This window comes from Aythya ferina (assembly GCF_964211825.1).
Source record: "Aythya ferina genome assembly, chromosome: 3".
Classification (NCBI taxonomy): domain Eukaryota; kingdom Metazoa; phylum Chordata; class Aves; order Anseriformes; family Anatidae; genus Aythya; species Aythya ferina.
The window spans coordinates 25,788,564-25,803,788 of record NC_140298.1 but is presented as its reverse complement, the minus strand read 5'-3'; the positions used below and the strand labels follow the sequence as shown (position 1 = coordinate 25,803,788).

Below are 15,225 nucleotides of genomic sequence, written 5' to 3'. Positions count from 1 at the left end.
GCTCCAGGCGCCGGAGCAGAAGTCCCCTGCGGTCTGTGGTGAGGACCATGGTGAAGCAGGATGTCCCCCTGCAGCCCATGGAGTACCACGGTGGAGCAGGGTTCCACGCTGCAGCCCATGGAGGAGACCATGGTGGAGCAGGTGGCCCTGCACCGACGGAGGCTGCCGCCTGTGGAAGACCCCTGCCGGAGCAGATTCCGGGCCAGACCTGTAGCCCGTGGAGAGGAGACCACGCAGGAACAGGTGACCCGGCAGGAGCTGCTGCCCGTAGGGGAGCCAGGTTGGAGCAGTTTTCTCCTGAGGGATGGACCCCGTGGTACGGACCCATATCTGGAGCAGTTCTGAAAGAGCTGCTGCCTGTGGGAAGCCCACACCGGATCAGTTCATCAAGGACTGCATCCCGTGGGTGGGACCCCACAGCACAGGGGACGAGAGTGACCGAGAAGGAGCGGCAGAGAAGAAGTGCTTAACCCCCATTCCCCCGTGCCGCTCGGGGGGAGGAGGTGGAAGAGGGTGGATGGGGGGGAAGGTGCTTTTGGTTTGCTTTTTCCTTTGTTTTCTCACTTCTCTCGCTTGTTAGTAATAGGCAATAAATCTTACTATCTCCTTATGCCGAGTCTGTTTTGCCCGTTACAATAATTATTGCGTGATTTTCTCATCCTTATCTCAATCCTTGAGCCCTTTTCACATATTTTCTACCCATTCCTCTTTGAGGAGGGGGAGTGAGAGAGCGGCTGTGGTGGAGCTTGGCTGCCCACTTGAGCGGAACCACGACAATATCTTGTTTACAAAAATGTTCAGAAATTCATCTCGAGAGATGACCATCAAATCAATTGTGCTTTCTAAACACCCTGATAGCAATTACAGATTTTACATTTAATTCCATTTAAAGAACTTTTCATAAACTACTTTTTCCTCACATTGAGCTCTCCTCTGAAGTGATATGTATAGCAGCTACTAGGCACCATTCTTAAAATTTTATTTCTTTAAATTTAAAGCAGGGTAATACAGCTCTACATTCTTCACAGCAAATGAGCACATACAGAACAGATAAAGAAAAGAGAAATATTGATGAAAAGGTAGCCTTTAACATTAGACTTGCCAAAGAAGTTTGAAGGTAGCTTTCTAAACTTTCTAAGTTTGAAGGTAGCTTTTCTAAGAAATGTTTCTATTTGCATTTCATGTTGTTTCTGGAAAATAGCATAGGTCAAAAAGGGTTAGATGGCATTTCTGTAAGACCCACCTCCATTTTATGATCTTTTCTAAATTAAATATCTTGCCTGGCCCCAATAAGACTATCATCAGAGCATTTTCCAAGAGAAAAAGGAAGTCGTTTTCAAAAGATCCTTCAGTCCTTCAGCAACAAGAAGCTTGAATCCTTAATACTTGATCCACAGTTGAACTTTACAATCTCCCTGTAGCAAAACACAGTGATACTTACTTTTTCCACTGTTGCCTGGACCTCACTGTCATGCAAGCCTTCCCATCAGATTTGAAGGAAAAGATAAACCATTTTCTGTCAAGGCTCCTAACAAGATCCACACACATCCACATGTAATCTGTTAATAAATGGTTGTTTTTTTTTCTCATCTTTTTATCATGTGCTGGATCCTATTGATTTCTTGAATACTGGAAAATATGTTATTTAAAAAAAAAAAAAAAAAATCTATAATCAAGTGAAATAGCTAGGAACAGATGTAAAAAGTTTCTTCTGTTCTACAGTTCTCTTCAAGGGGGAAAGAAATATATATACATGTATATATAAAATATTTATAAAATCTATGCTATATATATAATATACATAATTATATATATAATATATATACATATACATATATATATATAAATAAAATGTAAGCACACACTTTTTCATTCTTGATCTTACAAGGGTCAAGATTATAAAATTGCGTGATTCACCTTCTTTGGATAGCCTGATTGACAACAACAAAACCACGTCAGCTGAGCTGTGTGGCTAATGCACTGAAAGGTACCAGAGCAATGCAGCAGAATTTCTAATGCCTCAAGTCTGAAAAGGAAGAAAAACATAGTTCATGAAAACCTTTCAGGAGGTTCAGCAGGTTGATAGTTCCCTTAAGCAACTTTAGTAATGTGCTTAAAAATATATATATAAATAAATAAAATATAACAACAACAACAAAAACTTAAACACTTCCCCATAGGAAGTCTTCTTTTTAAAACAACCCCAGAGAGAAGGATTCCACACTGAAAGCTATACCACAGTTCCATACCTGTTATGTTGATTAATCAAGTGGGAAAAATACTGATATCAGCTAATCTTTAATCAAACTCTTTGTGTCCCCTGGATCATCTCTGAATCTTGTAAGAGCAGTTTCTTTCAGCCTCCAGTCAGTTCATGAGCATCACATTGTGATACTTCAACTACAATGACACCTTCAATTGACATATCCTTGCCCTTAAACAGGACTAAATTTCTGACGATCACGATGGACTTTGTACACATTTTCAGCTACAAAGACTTTCTCTATGCAATTACTAACATTCTATAGCCTGAGGCTTATCATGATTCACTGGATTTTGTATTCTGTTTGCCTATACTACTTGCTAAATACTTTTTGAATGTACAGCATGTAAAAAAAATTTACTCTTACCACAAATGACTGAATCTGAAAATATATTATGCAAACATCATCTACAAGAGCTAAGAGTTATCCTAGCTATATGGGATATTAAAACACTAAGTAACAGAAGTTGCACAACCAAAACCTAGTGAACATCGTGGACTGACCACACTTCCTCATTTGAATTCTCATTTACACCCAGTGAAAAAGCTAATCCTTGGCCACCAGTAGGTGTGAACTCCGAATTTGCTGGTACCACTGAAGTAAACAGTTCAAATTTCCAGCTGAACCAGCCAAAAAATCGACAGTTACTGTGAGAGAACTGCCCTCCATAGACCAGAGGGTTTCATGGTAGTAACACAAACCATTCCAGGCCATCCTTCTCTTGTACTTGCATCTAATATCTTAGCAGCAAGGAAGAGCCAACAGAGAAGGAATTTCTTCTGGGAGTCAGTACCAAACCTGCATAGCCTGATTCTGATCTCTCTGTTTTGTATCTTGCAAGTTTGGAAGTAGTGATGAAAGTCTCTTTCATAACATCGTTTCCCTTACCTCATAAGGAGTGGAAGGAATAGGTGTTCTGGGCTACCTTCCAGATCAGAAGTATCCACGTCTATCCAAATTATTTTTGTTCTCTGACCCAAACACTGACATAGCTTTCAACAATATGTCTCCAGTCTTACAAAATGTATTTATGATTTTACTGTATTTTGCCACCTTACTGAGAAACGTTAATTACAAAATAGAGGTTGCGTTCCACCCTGAGGGGAGGGGAGGAAAAAAAAAAAAAAAACACTTTCGTAGGACAAAGAGAAACTACTGCTACTGTTTTCATGGAAAAAAAACGGTTCTCTGCAAAAAAAGAAAAACAAGTCACAAGAATCTTACATAACTGTTATGTAACATATAAAAGTGATGTCCATCTCTTCTGTATTAAAAATTTCAAAATAATTCTTTATCCATAGCCATGGAAAAAAGTGTGATAAAGCATTTTATTTATTAATCATAAAACTACAGTGAGTGTAAGATTATTACAATAATATAAGTTCTTTAGGATATAAACATTTTTAATATAAGAACATATTCTATATAACAGAACACTGAATCCAAATTAAAGAAATACATTAACCTTGACTTCAGCATGAGTTGCACAAAGGACAAAACAATGCACACCAGTAGATCAGTTTTAAAAGAGGACAAGCAGCTGTTTATAACATTTTTCCCCAACATGTCCTCTTCTGAACATAGAACTACCATCATACAGGGAGGACAGTTTTTGAAAGAATTTACAAATTGAAAGTTGGGTTAGATTCCAGATATGGGTTAGTTTAGACAAAAATATATAGAGATGTATAGATACACAAATCCCTAAAAGGTCTAGAACAGACACAAATCAGCAACGAGATACACAGAAGTGAGATGCAAACAATGTGTGCTTTCAAGCAGTCAATATCTATTGTTTCCTTATTTTTATTCTGATTCACATTAATTTCAATGCTTAAAGAAAAAAGAAGTTAGTTACACAACATCTTACATTAACATAATCATGAGAACATGCTGTATACATCATTTGAAACAGTTTATTTCCGATAACAAAGAAACCTCTGGACAACTGGAAAACCACATATAGAATACAAAATATGCAAGGGTGCACAGAAAGTTTGGTTCCATTTATGGAAAATTCAATAAATATAGTGAATTTTCAGCTTATTTCAGCAGGAAGTAACCTGGAAAATGAATATTATCAGATAATGCCGTGCAAATCATGTGTAGCCAAAAATTGGTTGAAGACCTTTCCATTAAAGCCTGTCAATTTTACTGTAAGCCAAGAGTCAAGGAGACAGACTACACCAAGCAGAAAAACAGGAGTAGAAGCAAAAAGACCTTCTCCTGTTATACCTATATGTTTTTTACTATACATTCTGAGTACAAAGTATGCTATTCTGATCAGATCACTGGGAGGAAAAAAAAAAAAAAAAAAAAAAAAAAAAAAAAAGGTAGACATTTCACCATTAACATGCTCTTTTGAATGAACCTGAAAGTGTACCTAATTTTTGCAATTTCACCATTGCCATAGTTAACACAGTCGTCTGAAAGAGCAACACTGCACAGTGAGAGCTCAGTTCCAGGAAGTGCTAATCTAATATTCCTAAAATTGGCTTTAATTAGGCTTACAGACAACAAATAAATCACAGGAGATCCCAAGATCTCTCAGAAACCCTTTGTGACAAAATAGTTGCTTACCTTGAAGTATAACTGAAACTTTCTTTATTAACTAAACAAAAGCAACTGTACTCACTTAAAAGTAAAAGCTTCAAGACAAGTCAGGTCTCCAACCTTACAATACAGACCAGGAAAAAAAAAAGCGTTGGTTTTTTTTTTGTGTTTTTCTTGTTGTTGTTGTTGGTTTTTTTTGTTTTGCTTTAATTTTTAAAAAGTGAGAAGAAAAAAAGATAAAAAGAAAGATAGGGGACTGGAAGAGTAAAAGGAATAAGAAAAGTAAGCATTTTGTACATATCAAATACCTAAAAACCAGTACTCCCTCACAGTATGTATGACATCCTGAGTAATTTAAACAGTATACATAACCTCAAACTCAAATTAGAGTTGACTTGGAATTCCATAGAAGACATAAAAATTATGCTGGACACAGTAAAAGTGCACTGCTAACACAAATTAAGGATACTACTCTGCAAGAGCAATATTTCATTCATTAATGAAGAATTAATGAAGACTTCAGGAGATTTGCAGAATAAGAAACATCTAGCTTTCTTCTCAGATAGCAACAGATTATCACCTTTGTTGCATTGGACAAGCAGGTACATCTCCATGGCAAAGTTGGAATGGTTTACCAGCATTTAGATGTAAACACTTTGAAGCACAATTAGTGAAGCATACACATTTTAAAGCTAATTGTGTGAAAAGAAGGTCACACATTTTGGGGGCATAAATGAGATAAATATTAACTGTGCTTAAAATTGTAGACAAAGAGCATACAAGATGATATGTGCTCAAGTCTAGAGGAAGAGGCTTGGCATTATCACCAGCGAGAGCAGAACCAGACTTAAAAGAAACATACAGCCATATAGCCATATAGACCCCCCTGAAGTCCTGGGCAAGCAAATTGGTTCATAAAATGTTTAATGATACAGAGTAGATTATTTTGCTAAACATCTGACTAAAATCAATTGATTTCCATTACACTTGCAGTAGAACTTAAGCAACAGGTAATACAGCCATGTTTATATTGGAAGCAGTCTTTGTAATGCGGCACTTGGTTTTAAGCTTATGGTACAAATACATTTTTTGGCCAGAAGTATTTTCTTCTGCACTTTTACTAATGAAATAGCCTTTAACAACCTGATATACCAACCTGCCTGTTTTATGCATTTCTTTCACTTAAACAGTTTATTATTCCTTCAGCAGGGAAAATGAGATCCAGCTAGAAATTTTGAAAGGAATATCAGGATTTTCTTCAGCTGATTACTGTATTTAAAGCGTGCAACATAGCTACAAACCCATTTCAGTCCCAGAACTGTTCATTTCTCTGCACCTCCCAATAAACCAAATTACTAGGCTATAACTACTAATAGCAAGCCATAACTTTTGAATAAGAACTTACTACAACAAAGCGCGCTTCCCAAGTTCTAGATGTGGTTCCAATTGTCAAACTGTAATTCTGTAACAGACATAAATCATCATAAAAAAAATCTCACTCACTGATATGAAATCACATAGATACATAAAGAATTTTGTTAGCGTTAACACTCCCACAGTTCACTACCCAATTGAACTCATTCTTTCATTGAATGTGTGTTCCAACCCATGTTAGTTAATTCTGCTAGTAAACCAAAAGTGAAGTAAGGCCTTCCTATGTAAACAGAAATGCAGGTGCCATGCATGGAAACAAATCTCTCCCATCAAGTTCTGAAGCCTGAACATTTCTCACACACCATATTAGTAGGATTACTTTACAGGATTAGAGCTTTAGGAAAACTGATACAGCATCTCTCCACTAACCCTTTCCTCAGAGTCAACAGAATACACCCCTGTGCAGAAGGCCAGAGTAAATGATTCCTTAAGCCAGGACTTCTAGAGAGCAGTGACTTACCAAGTCTGAGGGACATCCCCCGAAACAAATCGGTTTGGAAGGGAAGAATAGTCACTGATGCTTGTTTAAATTTAAAAAAAAAAAAAAATGCAGAACAGAGCACAGAATAAAAACACAGGTAAAACAGAAAATATATAGTTCTGCTTCACTAACAGATCTAAAGAAGTAACTAAGAAGTAAATAAGGAAAGAAAAAATTTAGAGACTGCAGCTGCAATTGCAGCAGACACATAAGTTATAAGCTAAAATTCAGCTAGAAATCTCAGAATAAAAAAGAAGAGCTATACATTACTTCTGACAATTAGAACAATCAAAAAAGTGATGCCTGTAACATTCTCAATAAAATATACCAACATTGCAGCCTGACGTATCTTATTCATCTACTGATTATCAGTATATTATGACTGCTGGGGGCAACAGGGGGAGGAGGAGGGGAACAGAACTGGATGATCTTCAAGGCCCCTTCGAACCTAAACCATTCTATGATTCAAACAGGTATGACAATTCCTAAATTAAAGTAAACATCTCCATTCTCAGCTGGCTGCAGTCAATAAAGAGGTGTAAGTTCTCCAGTACTTAAAACTGCAGCTATACAGTGCTTTTTGTGTATTTTTTTAGCTGCATTTCTCCTAGAAAAAGAAATATATATATTTCTCTTCATCTTTAAGAACACAAAAAGCTTACAACATAATTATTATTTTTCTCCTTCATTATCAAAAAAAAAAAAAAAAATCCTACATGAACCTAAACTCAGAGTTAAAATTTCTAGTCATAAATATCTGTTTTATTCTGGAGAAAAGCCAGGCACCAAGGTATACCTCTCAAGAGGATGACAAAACTCAGTATGAGATTTGACATCCCTCCCTCACACATCCCTCCTTTTCTCATCAAATGCTGTACAGCTAAAATTAAGGATTTTTGAGCTGAAGGACTCCAAAAGCATCAGATGTTATCAATCTACTTGTTTACCTACTTGGTAAACTTGATGTGACATTTTTAATATAGTTATTTTCCTGTTCTGTAAGAGGGAAAAAAAAAAAAAAAAAAGACCTTGTCCTTGCCATTTGTCGTATCAAGACAACAAGGAAAAAAAAATAAAAAAGAAACAAATTCCAAGTTTAAGAGCCACCTTCAGGAAAACATCCTTCTACCAGTTTGAACGTTTAAATTAATAAATAAAGACAGTAGCAAGTTCTGCCACAGACTTGGGTTGAAGCGTGTCAAACTGTATCAGGAAGAGCAATCAAACCCAATACCAGAAGACAGAGAGGTCTCAGCAGCTACGATAATAAAAAGGAAAAACAAGAGAGATCAAACGAAAAATGCTGGACTCAGAGGTTGAAAGTTCCAAGAAAAGCAACTGCAAATTAACCAGTGTATAGCTTACTGAATATAGTACTCTCGTGTGAGACACTGCTAATGCAATTCTGATGTGGACTTGGAGGCATAACACCACACATAATATCTTGGAACTATCCAAAATACAAGAGCATTTCCTCCATAGGATTGCAGGAAACTTCTATATCAAAATGAAATCTACATCATGTTTCTACAAGAATTTTTGTCAGCGCAAAATGGAGTTGTTGTTGTTTTATTTTAAAACAATGCTGAGAAGCTAAGCAAAGCTTCCACTAAATCACAATATGTCTCAAATGTGTCTGTTCAAACCTATAGTTGCATTACATATCATTGGGCCCTGGGAGTAGCAGCATATCTGAAGAACGCTTACCTGACAAGTAACATCAAACATCACTGTTATTAGGAAGGAAAAAAAAAAAAAAAAAAAAAAAAACAGAGAGAAAGGTTTCTTTCACAAGTGAATACACAACTAGTTAGTGAAGCTCAGGCTTACTAAGAAGTGAGCACAGCATAAAGCTATGCTGCCATAAAAGTAGGTGGAAGCTCCTGCTAGTCTTTGTTAGAAAACTGGGATGATCTTTTCTGTGATGATGTTGCAGGCAGTGGCTGCTCTTGTAGAGCCACTTGTTCAGTGGTTGCTCTACTGAACAAGTCCTACGAGGAGCGGCTGAGGGAGCTGGGCTTGTTCAGCCTGGAGAAGAGGAGGCTCAGGGGTGACCTTATCGCTCTCTATAGGTACCTCAAGGGAGGCTGTAGCGAGGTGGGGGTTGGTCTGTTCTCCCACATGCCTGGTGACAGGACGAGGGGGAATGGGCTTAAGTTGAGCCAGGGGAGTTTTAGGTTAGATGTTAGGAAGAACTTCTTCACTGAAAGGGTTGTGAGGCATTGGAACAGGCTGCCCAGGGAAGTGGTGGAGTCACCATCCCTGGAAGTCTTCAAAAGATGCTCAGATGTAGAGCTTAGGGATATGGTTTAGTGGGGACTGCTAGCGTTAGGTCAGAGGTTGGACTCGATGATCTTGAGGTCTCTTCCAACCTAGAAATTCTGTGATTCTGTGATTCTCTTAAGTTGTTCTGTTTATTGGCAGTGATAATAAAGAAATATCATTGCTGTTCCCCTGATGGGCACAGAATATTGCAGTAGCTCTGCATTGCTATGGTTGCCTTTAAAAGGCTTCAGCTGTTACCTAAACTAGTCCCTTCGTGCCTTTTCTCATTTACTGACGTGCATCAGGCATCCCCTTCAAGGGGTCTTCCAGAGTGGGGCACAAAGCACAGCAAGACATGGCTTTCAGTATCATACACTTGCAGAATGTAGTATAGGTCTTATAATTATTGTAGGATTTTGACAAGAGACAGAGAATTATGCCAGGCTATGCTATTCTTGTTTTGCTATTGGGAGAATTTCCAGGGTATAAACTGCATAAATAATTCAAGTGCTCTCTTCTCACTTCCTTCTGACCAAGGTTAAGATTTAAAATGGGTGTTTTCAAAATGCCTGAAAGATGAAATAACAGGTTTCACATTTTCAGCTTTCATTAAGAGAAAATACATTACTCTTAGGTTGTTATTTTATTTGCCACATGCCATGAAAGCATCTTTTAAAGCTTCTTAATCTAAGGAAGCAGTGACAAGATACGATGACTGAAAAATCTGCCCTGTTTTTTTTGTTGTTGTTGTTTAATTTTCTTCAGAAATATCATATCCTCTTCCTACTACTTGTGGATAACATTAATTTTACTTCAAGAATTCATGTTATAAATGCAAATGCATACAAACAAAGGAAAAGTTAACCCAAATTAAATAGCTCTTTGCAATGCATATGCATAACTTTGGACAAAAGTTATGGTTTGTTAAAAAGTTAAGGTGTCTGGATTATGTACTTCAATAACAACTGTTTCTATTCACCTACGCTCAATGCTTGGGGAGAAAATTCAAACCAAGTAGCTCAATCAAGCCAGAGCCCAGCTTCTGATAGTCTTATCTCATACATCAGTAGTAAACTCTCTCTTGAGATACAGAACTTTCTTGCACTTTTGTTCAAAGATGAAGTTGAAAATGGTATTAATGGGAAAACATTACTCATTTGCCCCTAGTGGTTATTTGTCTTGAGAATTTATTCTTTTGAGGAAGTGTCCCCTTGCAATCAATAGCAAAATTCTTGTTTATGATGTATAAAAGAGAAATCCCCTGACCAATACAAAACAGAGAATTCCTGCAATTTTATTTCCACTTTAGAGGGACAGCCATCTCCAGATATTAATAGAGCTTGATTTCCCAGAAATGCTGCACTAGAAGATCCATCCGATAGACAACAATGAAAGTCTCCTAACAATGTTGTAACTAGAAGCAATTCCAATCAGAATACTGAATCTTTCCAGAGTTTTGTGGTTTTCAGAAGCAAACTGACATTTACACGGTAAAAACTATTAGGCACACATTTGTAGTCAGTCTGCCTGCAAACAAAGTCAGGAGATGAAAACCTGGTTCCTCTGAAGTCAATAGTTCTGCCTTTGGTGGGATCCAAGTTTCACTCATGAGACCTCAAACAGCACTTCGTTACCCTATGTGACCAGGGGAACCATTACAAACATAAGCCATCTTAAGCCATCTTTTTTTAAACAAGTGGTTGTAAAATAAAAAAAAATACTTGTTCATTTGACTAATGTATTTATTTTAGACATTCTTATCAGTACCTAATAAATGTGTGGTACATATTTACAACAGCAGGGCTTCATTCTGAGACTTCTCCATAGCATTACAAGTAACTGTTTAATAATGACTAAAGAGATATTCTTTTTGTGCACAGATTAAGAAAAAAAATGTTTGGACAATATAGCAAGTACATTGCTGACTTCCTTAATCTTAATCAACCACAGTTCAAACCACAACAACCACGAAGAAAAATTTAAACTTCTTTCATCATCCTTATAAAATGTGTCCATTTACCAGTTCAACAAAGGTTATTTATGTACTAGTACCATGACACAAAAAAGGAACAAATTTATGTCACTTACGTTTTATCAGGAAAAATAGGAAAGCCCAGCACCTACACACACAGATAGTTTCTAACTTCTCTTTTGCTGTCCACACATAACAAAGTCTACTTTTTGAGCCAATTCAGTAAATTTAATCAACAGTTTAGAAAACAAAACCAAAACTCAGTTTTAATTCATAACACCTGTAAGTTAAAAAAAAAAAAAAAAAAAAAAAAAAATCAGGAGGAAAAGATCTCCGTATTTTTAGTTTAATTCGTGTACTTCGTGGATGCAGCCCACTTTCATTATTCTCCCATATGGTCACTTGCCTATCTTTTATCTTGACTCAGAGAAATATTTCAACACACCCTTATCTTTGCACAAGAACTGGTGTACTTTCCTGAATTAGAAGCATCACGCACATTTTCCACACAGCTATATAAAAGAAAAGCCACCTTTAAAATACACCTATAATAATGTAGCATTATAGTAAAGAAGTCCAAGGCAGATGTAGCTCTTGAAATTGTGCTAAGTCTTCGGTCAGAAGTTAATCCATGTTTATAATGGAATTCTCTCCTTACAATGTATCCACAGCTCACGTTCCTGTGATAGATTTTCCTTGGGCCTTCATGATGCTAAGCAGCACCATCCATTATAACACTTTCAGGCACTGAAAGGAAGAGGAGTTCTCTATGCATCAAAACACAAGCCAGCTAACTCTAGCAAGAAACTTGTCTCTCTGGTGGACCAGCTGCTTGCTATGGAGCTTCCTCATGTGTCCCATACAGACAACCTCCAGATGCAAAACACCAGACAAGACAGTACACAGAGCAAACAACTGATTTTATCCAGTGCTAATCACTCTAAGGGTGGTATAGAATGTTTGTCTAACAATTTAGGAATTAAAACATTGATATGCAAAATATTCACACAATTCTCAAATAAGAAATGGACTAAGTGTCCTAGCTAAAATGCATTCACTACACACAGTCTGTCCAGTTCAATTCCAAAACAGAACTTGAGAGTGGATTCAGTATCCATACTGCAGTGCAGTGCCTTAGAGAGGCAAGTACAGACACTGCAATGGCAGCCACACCATCCCTCACATGAGCTGTTAAACAGTGGTCTCTTGTGCCAGTCCCTGGTGAATCTTCAGAAGTCACACACAGACAGTTACAAGGAACAGCTTTCAACATAAACAAAGGCTAGCCAAATTGTCTTTCAATGTTTTTGCCTTCTAAGATCGTTCCTAATATCCAAGGCTGGTTTTGTGCATTTTTCTCAGTGCACATTGGCAGCTGCATTTGTACATTTGATGACTGCAGCTAACAGAATCAAAGGTATTACATATTATGATTTAAAAAAATACTTTAAAGATAAACAGTAACTGAAAAGCACTGTAGAGGAAAAAAAATAATTTCTATTCTATTTCACCAAGAGATACACATAGAAACAAATCCTCTCATGTTTCATTTCTTATCATCTTAAAATAATCTTAAGATCCGGTTTGTCCAGCTTCTTTCTTTGTCCTGTAGTTCCATCTTCATTCATGATAGCACCTAAGTATGTGATCGTTAATCATATTTGAAGTGGCAGTCCTTGTTTAAATGCTTTTATAAGGAGGAATATCTGCAACAGAAGTGACTCTGGAATCACAGAATTTCCGTCCTTCAAACACAACTACATTTGAACCACATTCTTCATTTCAGAGCGAAGAAAAATTCTCTGCCACAAACTCCATTCTTTTATCATCTGAAGTACAAAATCCTAGCACTGAGTTAGCAAAATCTTCTGCACATCAAACCTAAACAACATTTAACTTCATTTAGAAGTACATTTCCAGTGTTGGAAAGTATCCTTCCAATTTCCTCTGACAGTCATAGTCGTACTCAGAACAATTAAGTCCATGTACAAGATAATGCAGCACAGAACACACTCACACAAGCAAGAGACCTTATTAAACAAATAGGGGGGCGGAGCAGGGAGCACAGAACAACAGCAGCATTCTAATTAATAAAAAAAAAAAAAAAAAAAAGGAAAGAAAAGAAAAGGAAAAAAAAAAGAGACAGTGACTTCAAAGAACCTGTGGAAAATGTGCTGCTCACACTGACTGCTTCTGATTTCTGACAGGCACGTTAGCCTCCACTGTCTTACAGGACAGTGAGAAAGACCATAACCCCATCAGACTTACTTCAGTGTGTCTTGATGGTGTCACCTACCATAAACATCTTAAAGAAGACCTGTCTCTGATGCAAGGAACTCCACAGCTCCAGGAAAACAGACGTACTGGCATCAGGAACATCCTGAGATCTAATAGCTGAATTGCAACATCTCATCACTCATGGGTACATAATTGCTTCCAAAACTCAGGACATCTTTAACCAGTGTAAAGGATACTCCTAGGCAGTATTTTGTTGAAATACTGCTACTGTTTCAACCCTATCCTCCACAACACCCCTCCACACAAAGGCCTTTATGTGCGTACTGAACCACAAAAGTCAGTCCTTGAACGTACACATTATGAAAGGAGCCTATGCATTTAGGCAAATACATTTTCTGTTCTCCTGTGGAGCTCTGAATTATTTTCCCTTTTGATAAATTATATATCCTGAAACAAAAGAAAAGAAGTAAACTAGTCATTTCCCTGTTAACTATAAACAGTTTTTGTTATTCAACATAAAGAATAAACAATTAAAGTTTATTTTGTACACATCTTTCTCCTTTGTAATATTAAATAAATAAATAAATAAATAAATCCTCTACAGGGAGGTGGCGATCCTCCAGACATACAACTAATAAAACCAAAAGCAGGATACTTGCTCCTCTTCACTCCCCTTGCACCTCATGCATGCCTTTAGTGGGAGGTCAGGGGAATGCAAATCCAAGCCTAAAAATGGGTACATGTAACATAAGGGTACCTCCACCTGCCATATTCAGCAAAGTAATGAGGAGACCACTGTCTGTGGAGACGTCTATAATTCACAGGACTATATAAAACCTCCTGGAGAAGGGCTGAATTCCAGTCTGTCTGGGTTTGTCTCGATCAATATAGGAACTGACACCTCCAGAAACCCAGGGCATTAACAGGTTATGTTCACTTTTCAGAAGTGACATATCAAACCATTCCCAACTGAAACAGACATTCACCCTAGCAGCAAATTTGTAGGAGCAAATGCATGATGTCACCTTATTATTAATAAAATAATAATAATCATCATCATCTTCATAAGATAAACAGCACCAAGAGAAGAGGAATTGTTGGGTGAAACAGGAATGTGTGTAGAGGAAAGAAAAAGACACAGACACACACAAAAGAAAATTAGCAATCAACATGTAAATTACAAACATAAATGCAGTTTAATAGCTAACTGCAAAGAAAGGCATCTTTTTATTGAAGAAAATTTAATCTCTCTTTAAACATAAAAAAAAAAATACACTGTGCTTAAATTCCAGGGCAAACTCTAAAGACAGCTACAGTAATTTTGCAACATCAGAAAGAGAACCTGAATTTTCATAAAGTTTATCCAGAGCTATCAAAAGACAGAAAATACTGTCTATATGTAGTGGGCCTACAGATGTCATGATTAAGGTATTCAGAGCACAGAAAGCTTTTTTGCTTGCATAAGGTGTTCTTTGAAAAGTTCTATTTTAACTACCAAAACATTCATGAATCCATCTGTCCCTAATTACTGTTTCAAAAATAAATAAATCAGCAGAGAAACTGCAGCAATTATCAGGTAACAGTTGATTTGGAGTGCTTTCTATCAATGCCATCCAGAAATTTACACATACCTAATAGCTTTACAGAAAGCTAATCCAAACTTTCTAAGGACAGAAGGAAGACTACACAGGTTACATCTTAAAGCAACTGACTTCTCCAAGCAACGTTCATAACTCCAACAAAAGAGAAGTAAAAAACTCACTACTTACAAATAACTACACATTTAAGTTTCACTACTTCATGCAAAAATTTTATTTATTATTATTATTATTATTATTATTTTATTTCACTACACAAAAAGCCTTCCCTGTGCCTCAGTTTACCCTGTTCAAGGTCATTTTTCCACCAGTACGACATCCTAAAAAAACGTCCAGGATGGTCTAAGGCTGTGTTTGCCAGATCTCTGCTAAGCCTGACGCACATTATCAGGAGGGTTGTTTTTACATAATGTGCTGCTG

At 37.0% G+C, this 15,225-nt stretch overlaps 1 protein-coding gene across 13 annotated transcripts in view; it reads right to left on the bottom strand.

Annotated features, from left to right (window-relative positions):
* The window catches only part of RYR2 (ryanodine receptor 2), a 428,706-nt gene that overhangs the window by 411,901 nt on the left and 1,580 nt on the right, over positions 1–15,225 (bottom strand). For 7 of the 13 annotated variants that reach the window (XM_084513246.1, XM_084513253.1, XM_084513254.1 and 4 more), the window contains exon 2: positions 6,223–6,279. The exons of the other annotated variants lie outside the window; for them this stretch is intronic. In XM_084513246.1, coding sequence (XP_084369372.1) covers positions 6,223–6,279 — 57 coding nt within the window. The remainder of the gene's footprint in view (positions 1–6,222; positions 6,280–15,225) is intronic. 13 annotated transcript variants of the gene reach the window in all.